The sequence below is a fragment of the Prionailurus viverrinus genome, chromosome B2 (genome assembly GCF_022837055.1).
Source record: "Prionailurus viverrinus isolate Anna chromosome B2, UM_Priviv_1.0, whole genome shotgun sequence".
Taxonomy (NCBI): domain Eukaryota; kingdom Metazoa; phylum Chordata; class Mammalia; order Carnivora; family Felidae; genus Prionailurus; species Prionailurus viverrinus.
In genome coordinates this window covers 5,162,898-5,189,957 of record NC_062565.1, presented here as the reverse complement: position 1 = coordinate 5,189,957, position 27,060 = coordinate 5,162,898, and the positions used below count along the sequence as shown (strand labels likewise).

Genomic DNA, 27,060 nt, shown 5'->3' with positions numbered 1-27,060 from the left:
AGCACTTTTTCTTTCTTGCTGGTACATAAAATAATGCTACCTTGGAATTGATACTATCTTACAGTTGATTAAATACTGAGTGTAAATCTTGTGAGTTTATGTGCTTCCATCTTCACCAGCAGAAGTTTAGTCCATCATTCCATATGACAGTTGTTTCTGCTACAATACATTTAAATATAAATTGAGTTAGGAACGGGGTAGAAGTTCCTCACTTCCAAACTGCGTATCTGATCCTCAGTACGAAGACGCTCCAGAAACGGCAAAGCATTATGGTCCTGTATTTCTTCACATCCAACCATCACCAATCACTAGCAATGACCCACCCTTTACGCTCCAGCCTGACCTCTGCAAGGTCGCAGGGGTTAAGCGCCGGTTCCGCAGCTGGGGTGGCGCAGGTAAGCGCGCCCCGCCCACCTACCCCCCACCCCTCCCCGACTTGCCTCGTACGGGACGCGAACTCTGATTGGCCAAGGGACTCAAGGAGCGTGCCCAAAGTCACCTTCCGAGCATGCGCGGGAGAGGAAGTGCAGGCGCGGCGCCACCCGCGCATGCGCCGTACGCAGCCGTCGCTCTTTAAAGCGCCCGCGCGGGGCAGCGTCTTGCCGGCCGACCCGCCACCGTCCGGCATGAGGGGTTGGGGTGTTGCTGTCACCTCCTGCTCGCTCAAGCACCATGGAACGCCTGCGGAGCCTGAGCCGGCTCCTGCCCCGGCGCACGCTGTGCGCTCTGGCCCAGGGCCTGACGCCTGGGGCGCGCCCAGTTGCCGCCTGCGGCCGCGCGGCCCACATCCTCGGGCGGAGCCGGGCCGCGCCGCTGTGCGGGCCCCGCCGGCCCCCAGTGGCAGGTACGGCCCTCTCCGCGGCCTTGGACGCCGATCTTGCGTCGACCTCAGGGCCCTGACCCGACCGTCCGACCCTGCGCAGGCCTCAGCCCCGAGTCCGCCCTTGGGGCTCCCGCCCGGAAGGTCCGCCCAGCGCCGAGATCCCCACGCCCCTCGCTGCAGCCCTCCCTCTGCAGTGCCCCAGGGGGAAGAATGTTCTTAACGAGAATTTCTCCCTAATTCCTTATATGGTAGCTCTGAAGCCGAGATTGGGTTCGTCCGCCTGAAATAATTGTCTGTTACTGTCTCTTCCCAGTCTTCTTTCCCTTCCTGATGGACACTGGTAACCCTTTTCCCATTGCTCAAGTGAGGAATGGGGACGCACCTATAAATAAGGCTGAAAACTTGGGAGACTTCGTAGTAAGAGTTGCTCCCGAGGAAGCTCTGACTTAGTTTTCCAGGGCAGTGTGACAGCCACAGGGGTCCGAGCAGTGGCGAGGAGGAGGAATCAGAGCTGTTAATGTTTTCACCATGTGATACAGCATAATGATCACATTTCCCCAAGTGTGAGAATGTGGGTGAGAATACTCAGAAACGAGCGACGTTACAATGTATGGCTCCTCAAAAGTATTGCGCTGCCCTCTAGTTTTCTCAGTTTTATTCTCAAAAGCTTTCTGAAGTACAACTCGCCATCGCCACGTCCTTCCCCACGCTCAACAGGGAGTCTGTATTTGGGTACATCGCATTTTCCCTCCTTTGATAATGCTCGGAATCCCAGTTTCAGCCCATCTGATGTTTTAGGACAAACGTTGAGATTCACAATCCCCGATTTGGAAACACTTTATCTAACTTGTGGTTGATTAGCAAATGCTGATTTATTACCGCTCTTTTACTTTTATTCACCTGACTCTTATAATTTGTATTTTGTAAAGGGGAAACAACAAGCCCCAGATGCTAACAATTACAGGAGTCACTAAGTGTATGTAATGGGAAAGAATAAGATCGGAAAGGAGACTGTGTCTCCACATTCTGTGGAGTCCGTGTGATTACTTTGGAAGTGTAAAATAATTGGTAATTTTTTTTACACCTTCTTCCCATTCCTTTTTAGTATTTTGAATACAGCATCCTTTGTGTCATTAAATCGACATGGTTATTCTTCAGAACTCACTGCAACTCAGTCTAATTACATGTTTTAAATAGATTTATTTTCGAATAAGGATTTGTTTTCATTCCAATTCATTGGGTTATCTTATGAGTATGGGATCTGCATTCCAGTTCAATGGGTCATCACATAAGTATTTACTGTGTAAAGTATATGTGTGGAAAAGTTAATACATGGAAGTAAAATCTACAGGTTTCATGACTTAGAGATCCAATAATCCTGCTCCTAGAATGCTGAAACGGGTTTTACTTGCAATGTGTTTTCTAAAATATGTCTACCAATGTAATTTTCATGAGAAGCCTTTTTAAATTCTGCAAAAAAAGATGGACATTTTCTTTTAATCTCAGAACAGTGTTATACGTTTGTGCATTCAACTCTGAGATAGCAGTAATCATTAGAAAAAAGGTGGTTGGAATCCGTAAGTTATTCTAGTACCTCACCTAAGCCATTACTTTTAAAAATCATTCCCTGCCAGATCTAATATAATCACCTACAAGTGTTAAAAGGGACATTCCTCTAGGAATTCCTCATTCCTCTAGGAAAAATGTTTCCAGAAAATAGTCTGAAGCCTTCCGCATACTATAAGAGCTCTCTGTCTTAGCCATACGTTGAAACCTGTTGTATGACCACAGAGAATTTCTTGATTTATTCTTCAGGTGAAATGCACCGGTTTAGAACTTCTGATGTCTCTCAAGCCACTTTAGCCAGCGTAGCCCCGGTGTTTACTGTGGTGAGTATGGATGGTACGTTTGATAACTGAAAGAAAGTCCTTCCCGTACTTATTAAGTTAACTGGGGTGGACTGGTCAGCCGAGATAATACTTATTTTTTGTTTCATAGTGAATCATTATACTTGCAAGTCATGTCGTCTTTGTGTTTTGTTTGGTGACCTGAGCGCCAGCTAGATTTGCTTAAGAGCAGCCTTGAAACTTCGGTGTTGAATGTGGAGGTCTTCTTTTGATACTAGAACTGGTCGTTCAAATCACAGCTCCTCACTGCCTCCTCAAGATTTCCCCGTGAATATGTTTAGAAGTCCTTGAAGGCTGTTGGCCATACAGGGGCTTAAACCCGTGCTATGCAATATAACATATGCAGAAGCATGTTGAAGTGAAAAAGTGTAGTGTTCAAGAGTGTATGCTTTTTTTTTTTTTTAACGTTTATTTATTTTTGAGGCAGAGACAGAGCATGAATGGGGGAGGGGCAGAGAGAGAGGGAGACACAGAATCCGAAGCAGGCTCCAGGCTCTGAGCTGTCAGCACACAGCCCGACGCGGGCTCGAACTTACAGACTGCGAGATCAGGACCCAAGCAAGCTGAAGCCAGACGTTTAACCGACTGAGCCACCCAGGCGCCCCAAGAGTGTATGCTTTAAAGGTTCATGATCTCTGCGATGATCTGAAATGATTCAGGGGGGGAAATGAGTAAAATAATAAGAATAATGTGTATCACAGACACGTATCTAAGAAAGAGAAATAGGCCATTGGGGCAGAATCGTAGCAAAAGAGGGCTCTAGGTGAAAGTTGCACAGGGTTTGGTTGTAAGATACTGCAGCTTTTTTTGTAGGGCTTTAACTTTTTCAAAACAACAGTTGAATTTAAAAAAAATAATGTGCCTGTTCTGAACGAGCATTCCTAAATTCAGAACTCAGCTCTACCTCTGTTAACTGGGCAGACTTGGACAAGGTGTGATAACATTTTTGTGCCTTAGTTTTCTCGTTGGTATACACTGGGGGTAATAGTACCTAGTGAGGTTCAAATTAACTCTCAACTGTGTGTGAAACCCTTAAGATTCAGGAATAAGACAAAGATGTCCACTCTTACCATTACTGTTTAATACAGCACCGGAAGTCCTAGCCTCAGTAATCAGACAACGAAAAGAAATAAAAGGCATCCAAATCAGCAAGGAAGAAGTCAAGCTTTCACTGTTTGCAGACCACATGGTACTCTAGGTGGGAAACCTGAAAGACTCCACCAAAAATTAGAACTAATTAACACATAAATTTACTAAGTCACAGGATATAAAATCAAGGTGCAGAAGTCTGTTGCATCTCTATACACCAGTAAGGAAGAGGCATAAAACCGTTAAAATAGTGCCTCACATGGTAAGCGCTTGATATATAGTAGCCATTATCATCATTATTATTCAGGCTTATGAACATAAGAACTTTTCTTTATAAACTGTATGAAGCAGGGGTGCCTGGGTGGCTCAGTCAGTTAAGTCTCCGACCAGCTCAGGTCATGATCTCATGGTCTGTGAGTTTGAGCCCCATGTCGGGCTCCGTGCTGACAGCTCAGAGCCTGGAGCTGGCTTCAGATTCTGTGTCTCCCTCCCTCTCTGCCCCTCCCCCCATTCACAATCTCTCTCTCTCTCTCCCTCTCCCTCTCTCTCTCTCTCTCTCTCTCTCTCTCTTTCTCAAGAATAAACATTAAAAAAAATTTTTAAGAATAAATTCAGAAATTAAATACTGAAAGAAGGTTCTTTGCAGGTGAAATTGTGTACCAAAAACACTTAAGAAAATCAGTTGATACTATTTGAAAGGAGAGCTCACTAATCAGCTCATTTTCTAGGTGATGTTACTTTATAAGATAAACATTTTTTTAAAATCATAGTTTGTATGATCTTTATCAAGATATTAAAGAAAAAATGGTGAATATTGACCTGCAAAAGTATTCATATATCGTTAAGTTGGAAAAGGAGGCACGACTGCAAAGAAGTGTGTGTAACATGAGTGTATTGAAGAGGAAAAAGGCTGGGAGAACGTTTAGTAAAATATTGGCATGGCTTTCTCCAAAATTTGTCATTTGGGGTGATTAGTTTTATTTTACTTTATTTTCAAACTTTCTTCAGCTGGTATGTGTATTTGTGAAATTAAGGAAACCTAGTCTGTATTACACAAAATAGTTCTTTTTGATGTAAATTTGCCCTTTGATGGCTTATGGTACTCATATTTATGTTGACCTTACCTTGCTCATGAGAAACCAGCTAAAATATATGCTGTGGGATGTTGTTCTTTTGCTGTTAACACAGCATGCATACGTTTCCATGGTAATAACCCAGCATTTGTTGCTTCAACTATATCTTAGGGTCTTTCTGGAAATGCATATTTAACAGTAATTAGTGCAGCCTAGTATATAGTGATTCATTAAATGCTATTTGACACATTCAAACTTGACAAGTATTCAGTACTTGTGGACAAGTATTGTAGAAAAATGTTCCCTCTGCTTTCTGGGAAATAGGTAGATTTTCTGCATTGTGTCCTCTCTTCAAACTATCAGAAGAGGCCTTTTCAGTAAATCGTTATTGATTCCCCTACACTCACCAGAGAGACTTGATAGCCTCCAGTAGATCCTTAGATTCACAAGATGAGCCACAGTTGGTTTCAGTCTACTCAGAAGGATAAAGGAAAGGAAACACAGAAGGGCAGCGTCAGATGTGTCCTCTTCAAAAGAAGCCCTTGCAGCCATCCAGCAGCTTCTCTGGACCCCATGTGACAGCTCAGGTACAAGCAGTTGATGTTCTTAAAGGTGGGTATGAGTTACACCTTGGCTCAGAATCTCCACACCTTGCAGTGCCGGTGTCTCCTATAACCAGCTCCAGGGCCCATCCAGGGCTTCCTCGAGGAACGCGGCCAGTTACAAGAGCAGCCATGCTCCAGGAAAAGCAGAGCCATGGCTTCCCACGAGGTTTCTAATTTGTCCACAGTCTTCCTGGTCCTGTGCGGTCTAGCAGGTATCAGGCATTTTTACCAGAAGCAATGTTGCCTATCACACATTGATACTCCTTTATCAGATTTCCAGTGGAACCAAGACAAAGTTAATCCAAGGTCACATTTATCCTCGCAAATGAAAGAGATTCTTTTAAACCTTAACTCCTAACCGAATTTAACCTAAAGAAGCTGTTATGGTTTATCTGTGCATTTTTTTTTGTATTTGGGAGATATAATACCATATGGTATAATACTATAAGTAGTCTCATTTGGGAGAAAATAATATTTTGTTTTTATTATCTTTCTTCAGACAAAATTTGACAAAGAGGGAAACGTTACTTCTTTTGGTGAGTATGTTTAATTTTTTTGTAAATTACTTTTCTTCTTTAATCAGTGAGTGAATGAATCTGATGGAAATTAAAAAATTGTAGTGTTTTGAGTAGGATTTCCTTTGCGTATGTGGGTATATTGAAAGAGATCTGTCTTCAGCATTTGTCCATCTGTCCTAATTGGAACTGGCAGTACCTGGACAATTCTCCCAGAACTGGTTTTTGGTTTTTTGTCAGGAGCCACTTCCTCTCTAACCGGATGTTAAAGGGATATTTTGAGAGCAGAGGCTGGTATGCAGCTGGAGTGCATTTAATTTCTCTTTTAGTCTCCCTTTCACTGCCCTAGTCCACATACACATCTTCTGTTCCACATGTAAGACAGACTTACAGAATACTATTGACATTGCAGTGGCAATGGGTGACAGAAGACAGGAAGGACAGGGCACTAGACGGGCTCTGCTGCTGCTGGACAGTTACTTTTTAAAATGAAACTAAGCATCGCTTTACTGTCTGACCTCAGATGCCGGCCAAGATCTCTCATGTGCTTCCAAACCCCATGATCCTGTCCCTGCCATTGCTGAGATCCTGGTGGGATATTTTGGGTGTGTTTTGCTCATTATGTCCTTCAAATGACTGTTGTACTTCGAGCTCTGTCACAGGTGTGATTTGACACTACAAGTACAGATGCTACTGTAACCATATCGTTTCTTGAGTTTCTTCATCCATCATGCTTTCTCTTAGGTAATAATTTTAGTTTTCAGGTAGGAGAATCTAGTGAAGAACTGACTTTATTTTCTCATTTTCTGTTAGTCCAAGAACCAAGAAAGTTGAATTATCTCTTCACAGATTTAAAATACTGAAGATAGAAAACAGGAAATGTAGTTCTTTACAATATGTATTAAAAAAACAAAAAACAAAAAAAGATGGTCCGTCTCTAGAGCTTGAAATCGATACCATGAGTCCTAATCATGTATGGCTGTGGTTATTTTGGTCCCCGGGGGCTTCTGTGTACAAAGACATTTTATGAAGTGTGGATAAGACCAAAAAAGAATTATTAGAGTTTGACCAAGTTTACTTGAATTTGTTTTGAGGCTAAAATGGCCACTAAAAAGACTAATTTTGTCTTGTTTCTGGTAGTAGAAAGTGATCTTGGTGGTGGGAGGGGTGCTCTGATACAAAACTAAACTCCTCACTTTATTGGTTTGGCCCACTCTTTTTGTTAAAAATCTTTCTTTTATAGAAAAGAAGAAAACTGACTTATATCAAGAATTAGGTCTTCAAGCCAGAGATTTGAGGTTTCAGCATGTGATGAGCATCACAACAAGAAACAATAGAATTATCATGAGAATGGAGGTAAAGGGTTTTTATGTCATCATCCTTTCCTGCTTCCTAGCTGTCTAGATCAGTATCTAGGTGAAAAGTACCTTTGTACTGACAATGGATGTGTGAGACCTAGGGTACTTGATAACATAACGTGTCATTATGAGCGTAACTCTTCCGTGGGTTCTGTACATATGTTCAGCAGGCATGACTCTTGCTCTGTTTTGTGTTGGAAGAGTTCTGACTGCAGTCTCTATTCTCGCTGTTGGAATTTGGTTTCTAGTTTCTGAAATGGTAGGAGAAAGAATCTTGATTATAATAGACATTTTCAGTTGTATACAGTTATGTGTCATCATAGCATAACTTTAGCCACCAAGAACATATATTCTGGGTCTTCAAATAGCCCAGGAATATCCCTTAAAATTTATAATCTTAACTTATATTTTTATTTCAACAGAAAGCTTTCTAAAACAAAGTCTTCTCCCGTCTACTCAGAGTACACTAAATACAATGTAATTTTCCTTAGTGATTCAGAATAAATTTGAACCTATGTAATTTGGATGGGCTAATGTCTAGAGTTCAGAAATAGATGAGACATGGTTCTCAATGGTATTGGCCCTCCAGTAGACATGAGACATGCTTTCTTTAAAAAGTCTTTGATGGCAGATTTCTGTCGTTTTAACTAGAATTTTTTAAAAAACTAATAATGGAAGCAGTCTTCAGAAAATATTCTTCACTTTTGTTATTGATAGCTAGAACCCTTTAAAAAAGTATCTTTGTCCACCAAAAAACTACAAGAACTGTTACATGAATTCAGTAAATCACAGGACACAAGATCAACAGAAATCCATTGCATTTCTGTACACTAATAGCGAAGTAGTAGAGAAATTAAACAGTCCTGTTTACAATTTTATCAGAAATAGTAATAACAATAATACCAAAAATAATAAAATACCTAGAAATAAAACATTGATAAAAGAAATTCAAGATGACATGAAAAAATGGAAAGATATTCCATGCTCATGGATTGGGAGAGCAAATAGTTAAAATGTCCAGACTTCCAGAAGCAATCTGCAGATTTATGCAATCCCTGTGAAAATACCAGCAACATTTTTATTGATTTTTTAAAAAATTTTTACTTTAATCACCAGTGCTCATCATGACAAGTGCAGTCCTTAATCCCCATGACCTGTTGTCCCCATCCCTCCACCCACCTACCCCTCTGGTGACCATCAGTTTGTTGTCTATAGTTAAGGAATCTTAGTTTCTTGGTTTGTCTCTTTTTTTTCCCCCTTTGCTCCTTTTTTTTGTCTTTCTTAAATTCCATATATGAGTGAAATTACAGGGTATTTGTCTTTCTCTGACTTACTTCACTTAGCATTATGCTCTTCAGCTCCATCCATATCTTTGCAGATGGCAAGATTTCATTATTTTTTGTGGCTGAATAATATATGTATATATCTCATCTCTTTATCCACTCATCAGTCAGATATTTGGGCTGCTTCCATATCTTGACTATTGTAAATAATCTGCTATAAACATAGCAGCACATGTATCTCTTCAAATCAGTATTTTTGTATTCTTTGGGTGAATACCTAGTAGTGCAATTACTGGATCATAGGGTAGTTCTATTTTTACCTTTTTGAGGGACCTCTGCACTGTTTGCCACGTGGCTGCACCAGTTTGCATTTCCACCAACAGTGCATGAGGTTCCTTTTTCTCCACATTCTCCTCCAGCATCTCTTGTTTTTTGTGTTGTTGATTTTAGCCATTCTGACAGGTGTGAGGTGGTATCTCCTTGTAGTTTTGATTTGTGTTTCCCTAATAATAAGTGATAATGAGCATCTTTTCATGTGCCTGTTAGCCATCTGTATGTCTTTGGAGAAACGTCTGCCCATGTGTTTTGCCCATTTTTATTTGAACTATTTGTTTCTTGGGTATTGAGTTTTATAGGTTCTTTTAGACACTAACCCTTTATTGGATACGTCACTTGCAGATATCTTCTGTCATTCCATAGGTTGCCTTTTGGTTTTGTTAATTGTTTCCTCTGTTTCCTCTGCAGGAGCTTTTTATGTTGATGTAGTCCCATTAGTTTATTTTTGTTTTTGTTTCCTTACCTCAAGAGACATGTCTAGAAAAATGTTACTATAGCCAATGGCAAAAAAGATACTGACTGCCTGTGTTCTCTCCTAGGGGCTTTGTGGTTTCAGGTCTCATGTTTAGGTCTTTAATCCATTTTGAATTTGTTTTTGTGTATGGTGTAAGAAAGTGGTCCAGTTTCATTCTTTTGCATGTTGCTGTCTAGTTTTCCCAGCACCATTTGTTGAAGAGACTGTCTTTCCCATTGGATATTCTTTCCTGCTTTGTCAAACATTAATTAACTATATAACTGTGTGTTTATTTCTGGGCTTTCTATTCTGTTCCATTGGTCTGTGTGTCTGTTTTTGTGCCAGTACCCTACTGTTTTGACTATTGCAGCTTTGAAATACAACTTGAAATCCAGAATTGTGATGCCTCCCGCTTTGCTTTGCTTTTTCAAGATTTCTTTGGCTCTTTCAGGGTCTTTTGTGGTTCTGTACAAGTTTTAGGACTGTTTGTTCTAGCTCTGTGAAAAATGCTGTTGGTATTTTGATAGGGATTGCATTAAATGTACAGATTGTTTTGTGTAGTATAGACAGTTTAACAGTATTTATTCTTCCAGTCCATGAGCATGGAATGTCTTTCCATTTCTTTGTGTTGTCTTGAATTTCTTCTTTCATCAGTGTTTTGTAGTTTCCAGTACAGGTCTTTCACCTCTTTGGTTACATTTATTCCAAGGTATCTTTTTTTTTAAACTTTTTAATACTTATTTTGAGAGAGAGAGCGAGAGAGTCAGAGGGGAGAGGGCAGAGAGAGGGGAGACATAGAATCCAAAGCAGGCTCTAGGCTCTGAGCTGTCAGCATAGAGCCCAGTGTGGGGCTCAAACTCATAAGATCATGACCTGAGCTGAAGTTGGACGCTCAACTTACTGAGCCACCTAGGTGCCCCAGTATCTTATCATTTTTCATGCAATTGTAAATGGGATTTTTTTCCCCCTAATTTCTGTCTCTGCTGCTTCATCATCAGTGTATAGAAATGGAACAGATTTCTTTACATTGATTTGTACCCTGCGACTTTACTGAATTCGTGTATCAGCTCTAGCAGTTTTGTGGTGGAGTCCTCAGGGTTTCCTATATGTAGTATCACATCATCTGCAAATAGTGGAAGTTTTACTTATTCCTTGCCAAATTGGATAATTTATTTCTTTTTGTTGTCTGATTGCTGTGGCTAGGACTTCCAGTAGTATGTTGAATAAAAGTGGTGAGCAAGCACATTCTTGTTCCTGATCTTAGTGGAAAAGCTCTCAGTTTTTCACCATTGAGGATGACGTTCGCTGTGAGTTTTTCTTTTTTTAAATTTTTTTTTTCAATGTTTATTTATTTTTGGGACAGAGAGAGACAGAGCATGAACGGGGGAGGGGCAGAGAGAGAGGGAGACACAGAATCGGAAACAGGCTCCAGGCTCTGAGCCATCAGCCCAGAGCCCAACGCGGGGCTCGAACTCCCGGACCGCGAGATCGTGACCTGGCTGAAGTCGGACGCTTAACCGACTGCGCCACCCAGGCGCCCCTGCTGTGAGTTTTTCATATATGGCCTTTATTATGTTGAGGTATGTTCCCTCTAAACCTACTTTGTGGAGGATTTTTATCATGGATGTTGTACTTTGTCAAATGCTTTCTCTGCATCTGTTGAAATGATCGTATGGTTTTTATTCTTTCTCTTGTGGATGTGATGTATCATGTTGATTGATTTGCAAATATTGAATCACCCTTGCATCCCAGGAATAATTTCCACTTGATCATAGTAAATGATTGTTTTGATTTATTGTTGAATTTGGTTTGCTGGTATTTTGTTGAGGATTTTTGCATCTGTGTTCACAGAGATACTGGCTTATAGTTCTCTCTGGTCTAATCTTTATTTCCTTTTTTCTGCTGGCTTTAGGCTTTGTTAGTCTTTATCTAGCTTCAGGTGTAAGGTTAGGTTGTTTACTTGAGATTGTTCTTGCTTCTTCAGGCAGGCCTGTATTGCTGTATATTTCCCTCTTAGGACCATTTTTGCTGCATCCGAAAGATTTTAGACCATTGTGTATTCATTTTCACTTGTTTCCATGTACTTTATTTCTTCTGTTTCCTGTTTGACCATTCATTGTTTAGTAGCATATTATTTAACCTCTATGTATTTGTGTTCTTTCCAGGTTTGTTCTTATGGCTGATTTCTAGTTTCATAGTGTTATGATCAGAAAAGATGCATGGTATGAATTTGATCTTTTTCAATTTGTTGAGGCTTGTTTTTTTTGCCTAAAGTGATCTATTCTGGAGAATGTTCCATGTGCACTTGGAAAGAATGTGTATTGTGCTGTTTTAGGATGGAATGTTCTGAATATATCTGTTAAATCCATGCGGTCCAGTGTGTTATTCAAAGCCATGGTTTCCAGGTGACGGATGGCTCAGTCATTAAGCATCTGACTTCGGCTCAGGTTGTGATCTCATGGTTCGTAAATTTGAGTCCCACATCAGGTAATCTCGAGCCCTGTTTCTTTCTCTCTCTCTCTCTCTTTCTCTCTCTCTCTCTCCTCTCTCTCTCTCTCTCTCTCTCTCTTCTTTCTCTCTCTCTGCCCCTTTTGGGATTCTCTCTCTCCGCCTCTCTCTCTTTTTCTCAAAAAAAAAAAAAAAAAAAAAGAAAAGCCATTGTTTCCTTGTTGATTTTTTTTAAAATATACGAAATTTATTGTCAAATTAGCTTCCATACAACACCCAGTGCTCATCCCAAAAGATTCCCTCTTCAATGCCCATCACCTAACTTGTTGATTTTCTGATTGGATGATCTGTCCATTGATAGAAGTAAGGTGTTAAAGTCCCCTATTGTTATTGAATTATTCTCACTTAGTTCCTTTATGTTTAACTATTTGATCTATTTGGTTGCTTCCATGTTGGGTGGGTTAATATTTACAATTGTTACATCTTCTTGTTGGATTGTCCCTTTTATAATTATATAGTGTCCCTCTTCGTCTCTTATTATAGTCTTCATTTTTGTTTTTGTTTGTTTTTGAAAACTTTAAGTTTGTTTATTTTTGAGAGATAGAGACAGAGTGTGAGCAGGGGAGGGGCAGAGAGAGAAGGAGATACAGAACTCAAAGCAGGCTCCAGGCTATAAGCTGTCAGCACAGAGCCTGATGCAGGGCTCAAACTCATGAACCATGAGATTATGACCTGAGCCAAAGTCGGGCATTCAACAGAGTGAGCCACCCAGGTGCCCCAATTACATTCTTAAAATCTATTTTATGTGATTTAAATATTGCTATCCCAGCTTTCTTTTCACTTCCATGTGCATGACAAATATTTCCACCCCCTCACTTTTGATCTGCATGTGTTTTTAGGTCTAAAATGCATCTCTTATGGACAGCATATAGATTGGTCTTTTTTTTTTTTTTTAATCCATTTTGTTACTCTGTGTCTTTTGATTGGAGTGTGTAGTTCATTTACATTCAAAATAATGTATTTATGCCATTTATATGATTTGTGGTTGTTTCTGAAGATTTTCTCTGATCCTTTCTTTCTTTCATGGTTTGCTGGGTTTCTTTCGTGATATACTTGGATTCTTTTCTCTGTATTTTTTTTCATATCACTGGTTTTGATTTCTGGTTATCATTAGGTTTATATACAACGTCTTTGCAGTCTGTATTAAGTTGATGGTCATTTAAGTTTGGACCCATTCTTTACTTCTCCCCTCCCGCCCCCACATTTTAGGTATACATGTCATATTTTATGTCCTTTTATTTTGTGAGTTCCTTAACTGATTTTTTTTTTTCCAGAAATGTTCATTTTTACTGATTTTGTGTTTCTTACCTTCCTACTGTCATTTTGGTCTTTTCTTTGCAGTCAAGGATTCCCCTTTAACATTTCTAGCAGGATTGGATTAGTGGCCATGAGTTCCTTTAGTTTTTGTTTGCCTGGGTAACTCTTTATCTCTACTTCAATTCTGAATGACAGCCTTGCTGAATAGAGTATTCTCTTTTTTAATTTTTTAAAAATATTTATTTGTTTTTGAGAGACAGAGTACAAGCGGGGGAAGGGAAGAGAGAGAGGGAGACACAGAATCTGAAGCAGGCTACAGGCTTTGAGAGTTAGCACAGAACCTAATGTAGAGCTCAAACTCACGAACATGAGATCATGACCTGAGCCAAAGTCAGACACTCAACCAACTAAACCACCCAGGAGCCCCTGGATAGAGTATTCTTTCTTGGCAGCAGGTTTCTCCCATTTTCTACTTTGAATGTATCATGCCATCTCTCTGTCTTGGAAAATTTCTGCTGAAAAAAATCTGTTGCTAGGCTTATGGAGTTTCCTTTGTATGTAACTGTCTTCTATTGTCTTGCTGCTTTTAATATTATTTATCACTGTATTTTGCCATTTTAATTACAATAGGTCTTCGTGTGGATATGCTTATATTGATTTTGTTGGGAGTTCTCTGTGCCTCTTGAATCTGGATATCTGTTTCCTTCCCCACATTAGGGAAGTTTTCAGCTATTTTTCTTCAGATAAATTCTCTACCTCCTTTTGTCTCTCTTCTTTTGGGACTCCCGTAATACGAATGTTACTACATTTGATGGAGTCACTGAGTTCCCTAAGGCTGTTCTCCTGTTGCATAATTCTTTTTTCTCCCTTTTGTATAGCTTAGTTACATTATTCTGTCTTCTAGGTCATTAATTCATTCCTCTGCTTCTTCAGCCTGCTGTTTATTCCATCAAGCGAAATGTTTCTCATTTCATGTATTGAGCCCTTTATCTCTTTATGTTTCCTCATCTCTTTGTCAAGGGTCTCACTGATGTTGTCCACTCTTAAGTCCATTGAGTATCCCTATGATCATTGTTTTAAATTCTCCATCAGCTTTGTTACCTATATCTGTTTTATTTAGATCTCTGGCTGTGGCCTTGTCCTGTTCTTTTATTTGGGGCAAATTCCCTGTCTTCTCATTCTGTATGAGTATCTCTACCTGTTTCTGTGTGTAGGAAAGTCAGCTACATCTCCTGTCCTTGAAGGGAATGTTCTTACGAAGAAGAGGTCCTGTGTAGTGTCTGCAGTGTAGTTTCCCTTGTTCCCCAGGGCCTGGTACTTCTGGTACTATCTCCAATCCATGCTCAACACCAAAAATACCAAATAACCCAATTAAAAAATGAGCAGAGACATGAACAGACATTTTTCCAATGAAGACATACAGATGGCCAACAGACACATGAAAGGGTGTTGAACATCACTCATCAGGGAAATACAAATCAAAACCACAGTGAGATATTATCTCACAGCTATCTGAATGGCTAGAATCAAAAATGCAAGAAACAGCAGGTGTTGGCGAGAATGTGGAGAGAAAGGAACCTCGTGCACTATTGGTGGCAATGCAAACTGGTACAGCCATTGTGGAAAACAGTATGGAGATCCCTGAAACAGTTAAAAATAGAACTACCCTATGATTCAGCAATCACACCACTGGGTATTAACCCAAAGAAAACGAAAACACTAACTTGAAAAGATATATGCACCCCTGTGTTTATAGCAGCATTATTTACAATAACCAAATTATGGAAGCAACCCAGGTGTTCATCAGTAGATGAATGGATAAAGGAAGTGAGGTATACACACACACAATGGAATATTAGCCAAAAGAAAGTATTAAATCTTGCTATTTGTAACAACATGGATGGAGCTAGAGAATGTAATGGTAAGTGAAAAAAGTCAGAAAGACAGGTGCCATATATGTATTCACTCATGTGGAATTTAAGAAACAAAAATGAACAAAGTAAAAAAGACACAAACCAAAAAACCAGACTCTTAGCTACAGAGAACACACTGGTGGTCACCAGTGTGGAGAGGGTGGGGGGATGGGTGAAAGAGGTGAAGGGCATTAAGAGTACACTTACAATGATGAACACTGAGTAACATATACAATTGCTGAGTCACTATATTGTACACCTGGAACTAACATAACACTGTGTTAAGTATACTGGAATTAAAATAACTCTTTCCCCTGATAATTTTTAAAAAATTATCTCTCTGAAGGAGAAGTGTGTGACAAAGCAAATTTAGCAGAATGCTAATTATACAGTCTAAATGATATGTATGTAGGTGTTCACTGTGATTTTTCAACTTTTCTGTATAAAAAATTTCATAATAAAACATTAGGAAAAAAATGTGAAAAATCTCTTAATTTTTATGTCACTAATACAGTGGCCACAGGTTACCTGTCCATATGACTCTTCTCACTAAAAGGATGCCAGTCTTGAGAATAAATTTCTAATTTCATAGTGTTCTAAATTAGAGTATTAAGATTATATTTTATCTTTATATTTTCAAATAGCTTAATATGTTTTGATAACATTTTAAAAAGGCAACTTTCCCATTTCAGCCAAACTAATCATGATTAAGTCATTTCTGAAAGTCCACCAAAACGTGACTTTTAAGAAAACCTTTTCTTTGTTCCCTGTTATTCTCATGATGACCCGTAAGTCTTCATATGTAGTTTGATTCCAGTTCTGTTGAGGGTTAGAGGTATCAAGACTTACATATATTTTAGGCTTCCTTTCTTTAAAAAGTATATCTTAGGGTTTTTACAAAAACCTAATTAACAATGATTTGGTTTAGGCTTAATCCAAGTTTAAAAAAGTATTAAACCCTACTTTATGGCTGTTACTCTTCTCCTGCAGCTCTATAACTTGCATATATGCATGTGTATGTGTTTGTGTATACATATATATGATTTCTTTTTTTTACAGTATTTGAAAGCTGTGATAACTCCAGAGTGTCTTCTGATACTAGATTATCGTAATTTAAATTTAGAGCAATGGCTATTCCGGGAACTCCCCTCACAGTTGGCTGGAGAAGGACAACTTGTCACATACCCTTTACCTTTTGAGTTTAGGGCTATAGAAGCACTCCTACAATATTGGGTAAGCCTATATTTTTATGTAGCTTCTTGAATTTGTTCTTGTTCACTAAAAAATTTTTTTTAACATTTATTTATTTTTGAGAGACAGAGACAGCACAAGTGGGGGGAGGGCCAGAAGAAGAGGGAGACACAGAATCCAAAATGGGCTCCAGGCTCTGAGCTGTCAGCACAGAGCCCGATATGGGGATTGAACCCACAAACTGTGAGATCATGACCTGAGCTGGAGTTGGATGCTTAACCGACTGAGTGTCCCTGTTCTTTGTCTCGTTTAAGACAAAGTTGGTATTGTTGCAATGGCACTTTGCCTAACCACACCCTGCCTCCAAACAAAAACATCTCTAAGGGTCCTGTATAGAGAAAGAAGTTAATTCTTTTTTTTTTTTCAATATATGAAATTTACTGTCATATTGGTTTCCATACAACACCCAGTGCTCATCCCAAAAGGTGCCCTCCTCAATACCCATCACCCACCCTCCCCTCCCTCCCACCCCCCATCAACCTTCAGTTTGTTCTCAGTTTGTAACAGTCTCTTATGCTTTGGCTCTCTCCCACTCTAACCTCTTTTTTTTTTTTCCTTCCCCTCCCCCATGAGTTTCTGTTAAGTTTCTCAAGATCCACATAAGAGTGAAACCATATGGTATCTGTCTTTCTCTGTATGGCTTATTTCACTTAGCATCACACTCTCCAGTTCCATCCACGTTGCTACAAAAGGCCATATTTCATTCTTTCTCATTGCCACGTAGTATTCCATTGTGTATATAAACCACAACTGAAAGAAGTTAATTCTTAAGCTATATGACCCAATCAAATAGATCTAAGGTCCCTAGATATAGTTTACAAAGTTTCTTTAAGAGTCCTATTAGGACATTCCCTTAAGCACATTTTAAGTTGGCTGTCCTTTGTGCAGTGTTGATAACTGTATTCGGGGGTGATAATTCAAAATATTTAACATCCTAAGTATCATACAAGAGAACATATCAAAAAAGTTTTAAATATATTCCATTTTATTCTGTAACTAAATTGTATATTGTAAAACCGCATATACATGATAAATGTTATAGCTCAGATCACTCATCAGATCATTCTAATACTTTCCACATCACTCTGTTTGTACAATGCTTTGTTTGAGACAGCTAGTGATGCCACTGTTTGAGACATAGTTTGACCTAGGAGCCACGTGTAATTCTTCTAATGACTCCCCCATTATGTTGATAGTCACTGAGTGTTTGGAGACCCTGTCAGGCCCTGAACAAGGATGGTCACTGGCCTCCTGGCCCCCACAGATTGTTCACTATCTGTCCTTCTCGTTAGGTTAGTGTCCGGAGCTAGCTGCATGCAACAGTTTTAGGAGCATGCTAACCAGAGTGAGGGAAGGAAGCAGGGAAAGAGCACGCGCAGTGGGTGAGGACCGGGTGAACCCGCGTCCCTTCTCTCTCGTCTGCCCTGCTGTACTGAGGGAGCCGGAAATGGCTGCATCCCCCACTCAACCCGGGCTAATGAAGCAGGAGCTCAAGCTAGTATGAGCCCATGCAATGGTGACTAGTTGGAGCAGGGGATGGAGAGAAGAGAAGGTGCAGCCAGCGGTCAGTGACAGGTTACATAGGCTGAGGAAGCTCTCGGTTCTCATGCTGAGACCAACAGTAAATGCTGGGATTTATGTCATTAACTAGTTTTACTAATTACTGCTTAATTCTGTTACACTCTGTACCAACTGTTATATCCATATTTAACCACTGGAATAGCTCTGTCCGTGCTTTCTTGCTGAATGTCTGCCATGCTTCTATATACCTGAATAATAGACTTTGACTTGACACTGATTTGTTTTTTTTAAAGTCCCAAGTTACGTTTTGATTTTCAGAAGAGTTTGTTATATAGGAGTTTTGAACTGCATTCTGTTGACTGAGAACATGGGTTATCAACTGTAGAGTTTGTGTTGTAGCCGTGGAACGGCAGGTTTACTTTTAGTCCATCAGTCCTGTGTTCCTTTCATAATGAGTGTTTATGTGGGAAGACTGTATGAAAGCTGATTCCCTGTTGACCAAGTGCAAGCCGGGTGACAACATCACGTGTGCTTATCTCATAACCTGGTAGATGTAGTTCTTGAATTGTCCAGAGTCAGCATTCCAGCAGTGACCGTGTTCCCAGCCATTACAGATTTTTGTGTTTAATCAGAAGATAGATCACTGACCCTGAGTATTCTAAAAAGATTGTTTTAATTCTTATGAAAGGTCATGTTGTTATCTAGATCAGCACTCTTCAGGGGAAACTTAGCGTTTTGCAACCACTGATCCTTGAGACATTGGAAGCTTTAGTGGATCCCAAACATTCCTCTGTAGACAGAAGCAAACTGCACATCTTGCTACAAAATGGCAAAAGGTAAATACAGGTGATTTACCTATTTGGGAGATAGACACAACGGTGAAATGCGTTGTATAAATTCAGATACAAAATTAATATGTTTCTTACCTGTTTTAAAAATACCAACTAGTCTTGGTAATGGTAACGACTTACTCTCCATGTCTTCAAAATAGGAAAGTAGCCTAGGTGGGAAGTTGAGCTAAAAAGGGCACACGGGCTAATGTTTATTGAAAAGCTGTTTTGCATGAAATGCTGCATTAGGGTCTTTAATGTATTTTTGGTTTGGGAATTGATTCTTAACGTGCATGGGAAATATCAAATTTTTTTTTACAAGTCAGTGTTCACCATCAACGTATAAGTGATCAATTTGATAAGATACTTTAAAAAGGCGCTTTTCTTGTAGTGAAATGTGTAAGTTTATGTTATTGATCATTTCTATACAACTACTCTTCTAGTCTGTCAGAGTTAGAAACCGATATCAAAATTTTCAAAGAGTCCATTTTGGAGATCTTGGATGAAGAAGAGAGGCTGGAGGAGCTCTGTCTAACAAAGTGGAGTGACCCACAAGTCTTGTGAGTATGTAGTCGTGCTTTGCTACTTATCTTGGTAGGATCTGTCACCTGTCTTCCTCAGGGTGGTTTTTCATAGAGAACGAGACGTTTTCTGAAAAGCAGAAAATAGAGGCACCTTTTATCCCCGGTTGTTTCACTATTTCCCCATATGTATTGCATCTTATTCAGTGTAACAAGGATATATTGAGTGCACACTGTGCTGGTCTACGATGAGTATAAACACACCATTACCTGTATCTTCAAAGGACTGGCCACCAATGTGGCCCACACATCTACCCAGACAACCTAGGGAGCACAGTGGAAGAGAGGGAAATACTCACGTGGGGATGGGGAGATGGCGGCAAAGGAAGGGAAGACATGGACATATGTTCTGTATCTTTTGTCTAGTGTAAAAACGCTTATCTTATAAATCTTTTATCTCTTATAAAATTAGAAATCATTTACTCTCCTTATGCCCACTCAAGTTAAATGTTTACTTTTTAAGTACTCAATATTTTTTTGTTCTTTGTAGATGAGTTTTAGAAATTAATGGAGACATCTTTGTCACGTCCATAGTTTCCACAGTCTGTACAGACTTTTTAAAGCATTTTGAGACATTAGTTACCTATATTTAAAAAGGAAAAATTAAGATTAAAAGGGCTATTATAGCAGAGAGATATAATAGCAGGAACTTGAACACACTTTTATTTGCTTTTTATTAGGCCAGTCTGTGTCTAAAATACTTTGTAAGTGTCTTTCACAGAGCACTTCACTCCTACTTACTCCCTATGGTAGGGTGGTAGGGAGTATAAGTAAAGGCTCACAAAATAACTATTGACATCATTCAAGAACACTTTTCTTCCTATATGAAAATAACATTGTGTATCTGTCTTGGAAAGGAAATGCTATGTTCGTTTTTAGTTTTACCTGATCTGCACTAATTTGCACTCCTTCACCAGCATTTACACATCTGGGTTTTCCTATAGGTGGTAGCGCATATTTGCATGAGAATCCTGTGAATTGGGGCCCTGGAATACAGTGAACCCGGCTATCCTGCATTGGGGATAGGGCTTGTGCCCCCCCCCCCCCCCCCCACTTAGTCTAATAGTGCTTGGGGTCGCCTGACAAAGCCACTCACAGACTGACCTCCATCACAATAATAGAAAAGACAAAGGCCAGTTTTGTCATCGGTAGCTGAATATTGTATACAGAATCAGGAAGTTTTTGGTATGAATGTATGATGCATGTATGGGGGGTATGTTAATTATGTTAACGCTTTTAATTGAAGTGAAAAGAGCAGTGCAGGAATCGACCATGCAGAAGAGATGGAATTGCTGTTGGAAAACTACTACCGATTAGCTGAGGATCTTTCCAATGCAGCTCGGGAACTCAGGGCGCTGATTGATGATTCACAGAGTATCATATTCATCAATCTGGACAGGTAAGAAAGCATTCTATAAATCAGTCAGTAAATATTTTCTTTTAAAGTAATTCTAAAGTGATAAAGCTTTTAAGGCCCTGTCATTTTGGGAGGAGTTACATCATCATCTATAAATGCCACATGGGAGTATGTCCTCTTTTTAAGGTGTAGATTTAATCTGTGTGGCCTCCAATAGATTCTTTCGTGAATTTGCTGTATGGCTAGCGGGCCCTTCTCATCCAAGTACGTGTTCTCCTCTCCAGCCACCGTAATGTGATGATGAGGCTGAACCTGCAGTTGACCATGGGAACCTTCTCTCTTTCACTCTTTGGACTAATGGGAGTTGCTTTTGGAATGAATCTAGAATCTTCTCTTGAAGAGGTGAGACTGCATTTCAATGAGCTAGGGATTATTTTTTATGTTTTGAAGATCGTTTTTTAAAATGGATTTTAAGGGGTGCCCAGGGGGTTGGTTCGAGTCCCACGTTGGATGTAGAGATTGCTTGACAATAAAATCTTAAAAAAATACAGTGGATTTTAAGAAAAGTCTTAAAATGTATGCACCCCTAGTGAATTAAAATGTGTAGTCTAATTCATTCAAAATTCAGGCAGTGTTTTTAGCCCCTGTTACAACGTAAATATAACTGTAGCCTAGGTTACCTCAGGTTTCTTGAAACCTGGAACCACACGTGGGAAAGGTTTGACAAAACAATGTCACACCGTGCACGGTGCTCTTGCAGGATCCCCCTGTGGGGCTCTGGTATGCGGGAGCACAGTGAGATGGTGCTCCCGGAGGATCTTGCCGTGGGTGCGGGTAGTGCAGGATCGGGATCGCACCGTGAGGAGACCGTGGTGCAGATCACATGATGCGATGGTGAGCCCGCAGGATCTTACCATGTCATTCTGGTAATGCCGGATCACACCCTGAAGCAGTGCTTGTGCGGCGTGGCACCATGAGGTGTAATGCAGGATCCCCCTGTGCGGTGTGTGCAGGATTGATTGTGAGGTGGTGCTCCTGCAGGGTCCTGCCATGAGGTGGCGGTAATTCAGAATCACAGAGAGGCCATGCTAATGAAGGACTTTTTTCCTAATTCTTACGTGCCAGGCATTGGTAGCTTGCTTATTTCAGTCAAGTCACAGCTCTGAAGATGGAAGGGTTACCCTACTTTACAGATGAGAAAACTGAGGTCCAGGAAATTGAGGTAATTTGCTCAAGGGCTCAGTGCTATAAAGTAACAGTCAGGATTTGAGCCTGAGACTTGTACTTTGCACTTGGCTGCACGTTCACATTAACGCAACACTGAACAGCCAGAGTTCTTCATATCATCGTAGCCTTGTATTTTCAGAAAATACCTTACTGTAAGATTTCCAGAAAATAATCTGAATACGCACTCAGCACTCTTTTTGGCTCCATGTCCTACGTAATCTGTAAGGTCGTTCTCTGTCTCTTTCCCTGTCGTCCTTGTCCAACCGGTGTCCTGTCTCATCAGGACACTTCCACTTCTAAAAAGTGGCCTGTAACAGAAGCACATCTGGTGGTCACTCTTCTGAAACTGTCCAGTGGTTTTTGATTGCCCTTAAAGATCCAGGCTCCTTGGGCTGCAGGACTCTTCCTGGTGTGTGTGCCCTCGTCTGCACGTCGAGCCAACCACTCGGCCCCACTGTCCATGCTGCATTGATCTTTCTGTACAGGCTCACTTCCTCCCACACACGTTCCCTCAGCTCCCACCTCCTCTGCCTGATTGGCTCCTACTTCCTCTCAGGTCTCAGCTTACTTGTCACTTCCAAGGACAATCATCAGCGAGGCACAGTGTTAGTCAGTTAGTTTAGTTCTCCTTGTACTGAGATGTAAAGAAAAATAAAGGCAGTCCATTCATTTGTTCATCCTCTAAACACAGTTTTGGTGCCTGTTACATACTAAGCACTGCTTTCAGCCTTGGGGAAACAGCAGGGAGTCCCTGCCCATGTTGGGGTCACGTGACAGTAGGAGAGAGCATAGAAATAGACACATAGTATGTTAGGTGAGAAGTGCCATGAAAGAAAAGCCCGGCACAAGGATGATGCTCACAGGAAGTGAGATGAGGAGATGGGCTGGTCAGGGAAGGTCCTTCCGAGGAGCTGACCGTACAGAGTGGGACGGTCTATGGGAAGGTACGCGAGGCACAGGGGGCCGCACGCGTACTGACTGCAGCAGGGATGGGCTGCACTTCTTTAAGGAGGAGAAGGCCGGAAGGGGCAAGAGAAGACGACGAGTCAGGAGGAGAGAGGTAGGGAAGGAGGTCACGGAGTAGACAGGTGGGAGATCGTGATGATTTTGTAGAGCCGGATAGGGTTTGGATTTATTTTAGGTGTGCTGGGCATCTGTTCTGAGGCCAGGAGTTTTAGAATTCTTCTCTGATAGCTCCCGGCCCGTGCGGTCCCCTCTGGTAGCTCTTGGCCAGTGTGGTCCTCAGTGTGGAGCCGCCCCATTGTGATGAGAGGTGAGTGGTTCGGGGGGATTGGTTCCCACACAACAAGATTCGGATCAGTACCTCACCCGTTACAAATTCCGTCTCTGGGGATCCTGAAGGATAGGAAAAACTTCTTGTTTTTTTCTTTTTAAGATAATTTTAGAATCTTCCAAGAATAGTCCCAGAATTCCCATAGAGCCTTCATGCAGTGTCTTCAAACACCAACGTTACATCACATTCACTCTGTCATTGTATCTGTGCAGCCTTTTTTCCTGAACCACTGGAGAGTAAGCAACACATGTGATGCCCCTTCACCTGTAAATATTTCACTATATACCTTTCAGTATATACTTCCTAGAAACATGGGCATTCTCATATATAACCACAATGCAGATGTCAAAATCAGGAAACTGACATCGAAACAATGCTGTTTTACAGTCTGCGGACCTATTTGGATTTAGGCTTTTGTCTTGGTGCTGCTCTTTGTCTCTTAGAAGACCTTGGATCACATAGTTACCCTGTCTCCTGAGACTCTTAATGGAGCCAGCTTTCTGATCTTTGTCTTTCATGGCCATGACACTCACTAAGAAAGAGATTCATTATTTGACCCTTGATAGCCTTTCTTTGTCCTGAGGTTCTGGTTATGCATTGTCAGTATGTTCTTACATTGAGTCCCATCAGGAAGCACATGATGTCTGTTTGTCCCGTTATTGGGACCATCGGTTAGGGAGGTGTCTGCCAACTTTCTCTCCCGTGAAGTGACTCTGTCTGTGGAGTGAAATGTCTTGGAGGGAGATACTTTGAGACTGTGTAAAAATCCTGTCATTCTTCAAATTTTCACCCTCTGGTTTTTGCATCTGTCACTTGACCAAAAACTAATTCATGCCTGAATCAAATATTACTGTGATGGTTACCAAATGGAGATTTTTTTTTCTTTTTAAGTTTTCATTTTAATTCCAGTTAGTTAACATCCAGTGTAATATTAGTTTCAAGTGTACAATATAGTGATTCAGCACTTCTACACATCACCGGGTGCTCATCACATGTGCACTCCTTAATCCCCACCATCTATTCCCCATCCTCCCCCCACCTCCCTTCTGGGGACCATCATGTGGTTCTCTACAAGAGTGTGTTTCTTACTTTATCTCTTTTTCCCCCCTTTGCTTGTTTCTTAAATTCCACATATGAGTGAAATCATATGATACTTGTCTTTCTCTTTTTTTTTTTTTTATTTTAACATTTGTTTAGAGAGAAAGTGCAGGCAGGGGAGGGGCAGAGAGAGAGAGAGGGAGACAGAATCCCAAGGAGACTCCACACTGTCAGCACAGAGCCCGATGCAGGGCTTGATCTCACCAACCGTGAGATCATGAGCTGAACCAATATCAAGAGTTGGTAGCTTAACCAACTGAGCCACCCAGGTGCCTCATGACTGACTGTGTGTGTGTGTGTGTGTGTGTGTGTGTGTGTGTGTGTGTGTGTGTGTAAAAAACACATCTTTTGTATCCACTCATTTATTGATGGACACTGAGGGTTCTTCCATTGTTTGTTGTAAATAATGCTGCCATAAACATAGGGGTGCGTGTATCCCTTTGAATTAGTGTGTTTGTATTCTTTGGGTAAATACCCAGTAGTGTGATTGCTGAATCATAAGGTAGTTGTCTGTTTTTAACTTTTTGAGGAACCTCCACACTGTTCTCCACAGTGGCTGCACCACTTTGCATCCCTACCAACAGTGCATGAGGTTCATTTTTCTCCACATCCTTTCTAGCATCTGTTGTTTCTTGTGCTGTTGGCTTTAGCCATTCTGACCTGTGTGAGGTGATACCTCGTTGTAGTTTTGGTTTGCATTTCCCTGATAATAGGTGATGATGAGTATCTTTTCATGTTGTCTCTTCTGTTGGCTATCTGTATGTCTTCTTGGGAGAAATGTTTGTTCATGTCTTCTCATTTCTTAATTGGATTATTTGTTTTTTTGGGTGTTAAGTTAGATCAGTTCTTCATATATTTTGGATACTAGCCCTTTATCCGATACGTCATTTGCAAATATCTTCTCCCGTTCCATAGGCTGCCTTTTAGTTTTGTTGATTGTTTCCTCTGCTGTGCAGATTTTTCTGTTGATGTAGTCCTGATTGTTTATTTTTGCTTTTGTTTCCATCGCCTCAGGAAACCTATCTTGAAAGAACTTGCTGTGGCCAAAGAAGTTACTGTCTGTGTTCTCTTGTAGGATTTCTATAGTTTCACGTTTCACATTTAGGTCTTGAATCCATTTTGACCTTATTTCTGTGTATAGTGTAAGAAAGTGGTCCAGTTTCATCCTTTTATTTGTCCAGTTGAGCCAGCACCATTTGTTGAAGAAACCATCTTTTTCCATAGGAGGCATATTCTTGCCTCTTTTGTCAAAGATTAATTGACCATATATTTGCGGGTTTATTTCTGGGCTTTCTGTTCTGTTCCATTGGTCTGTGTGTCTGTTTTTGTGCCAGTGTCATACTGTTTTGATTACTACAGCTTTGAAATAGAACTTGGAAGTCCAGAATTGTGATGCCTCCACCTCTGCTTTTCTTTTTCAAGATCACTTTGGCTATTTGCGGTCTTTTGTGGTTCCATACACATTTTAGGATTGTTTGTTCTACCTCTGTGAAAAATGCAGTCAGTATTTTGATAGGGACTACATTAAATGTGTAGATTGCTTTGAGTAGTATAGACAGTTTAACAGTATTTATTCTTCCAATCCATGAGCATGGAATGTCTTTCCGTTTCTTTGTGTCATCTTGAATTTCTTCTTTCATCAGTGTTTTATAGGTTTCAGAGTACAGATCTTTCACCTCTTTGGTTAGGTTTATTCTAGGTATCTTATTTTTTTTTTTATGCAATTGTAAATGGGCCCTTTTCGTAATTTTTCTCTGCTGCTTCATCATCAGTGTAGAGAAATGCAACAGATTTCTGTACATTGATTTTGTACCCTGCAACTTCACTGAATTCATGTATCAGCTCTAGCAGGTTTTTGGTGGAGTCCTTCAGGTTTTCTACATATAGTGTCATATCATCTGCAGATAGTGAAAGTTTTATTTCTTTGTTACCGGTTTGGATGCCTTTATTTCTTTTTGTTGTCTGATTGCTGAGCCAAGGACTTCCAGTACTATGTTGAATAAAAGTGATGGGAGTGGACATCCTTGTCTTGTTCCTGATCTTAGGGGAAAAGCTCTTAGTTTCTCACCATTGAGGATGGTATTAGCTATTGGGTTTTCCAGTATACAGACTATTTTGTTGAGGTATGTGCCCTCTAAACTTACTTTGTGGAGGGTTTTATCATGAATGGCTGTTGTTCTTTGTCAAATGCTTTTGCTGCATCTGTTGAGATGATCAGTACGGTTTTTATCCTTTCTCTTGTGGATGTGATGTATCATGTTGATTGATTTGCGAATATTGAACCACCCTTGCATCACAGGAATAAGTCCTACTTGCTGGTAATAGGTCTTCAAATTTCCTATTTCTTCCTGATTCAGTTTTGGGAGGTTATATGTTTCTAGGAATTTATCCATTTCTTTAGGTTGTCCAATTTGTTGCCATATAATTTTTCATAATACTGTTTTACAATCCTTTGTATTTCTGTGACACCACTTATTTCCCATTTCGTTTCCGATTTTTTTTTAATTTTTATCTCTTAATATTTATTTTTTGAGAAAGAGAGCACAAGCAGGGAAGGGACAGAGAGAGAGGGAGACACAGAATCTGATGCAGGTTCCAGGCTCCGAGCTGTCAGTGCAGAGCCTAACATGGGGCCTGAACTCACAAACTGAGATCACAACATGAGCCAAAGTCGGACACAACCCACTGAGCCATCCAGGCGCCCTCATTTCTGATTTGAGTCCTCTCTCTCTCCTTTTTCGAAGAGTCTGGCTAAAGGTTTATCAATTCTGTTGATCTTT

The 27,060-nt window shown here is 40.4% G+C and overlaps 1 protein-coding gene across 4 annotated transcripts in view; it reads left to right on the top strand.

Annotated features, from left to right (window-relative positions):
- Window positions 1–549: 549 nt before the first annotated feature.
- The window catches only part of MRS2 (magnesium transporter MRS2), a 39,552-nt gene continuing 13,041 nt past the window's right edge, over window positions 550–27,060 (top strand). For 3 of the 4 annotated variants that reach the window (XR_007152035.1, XR_007152034.1, XM_047857870.1), the window contains exons 1-9: window positions 551–844; window positions 2,639–2,712; window positions 5,997–6,033; window positions 7,256–7,368; window positions 16,181–16,354; window positions 18,599–18,729; window positions 19,167–19,283; window positions 20,551–20,703; window positions 20,946–21,063. Coding sequence is in view for 2 of the 4 variants with exons in the window: in XM_047857870.1 (XP_047713826.1) it covers window positions 673–844; window positions 2,639–2,712; window positions 5,997–6,033; window positions 7,256–7,368; window positions 16,181–16,354; window positions 18,599–18,729; window positions 19,167–19,283; window positions 20,551–20,703; window positions 20,946–21,063 (1,089 nt within the window). In the remaining 2 variants the exon portion in view is untranslated. Of the gene's footprint in view, window positions 845–2,638; window positions 2,713–5,996; window positions 6,034–7,255; window positions 7,369–16,180; window positions 16,355–18,598; window positions 18,730–19,166; window positions 19,284–20,550; window positions 20,704–20,945; window positions 21,064–27,060 lie in introns of all 4 variants that reach the window. The other variant, XM_047857871.1, reaches the window with a different exon arrangement.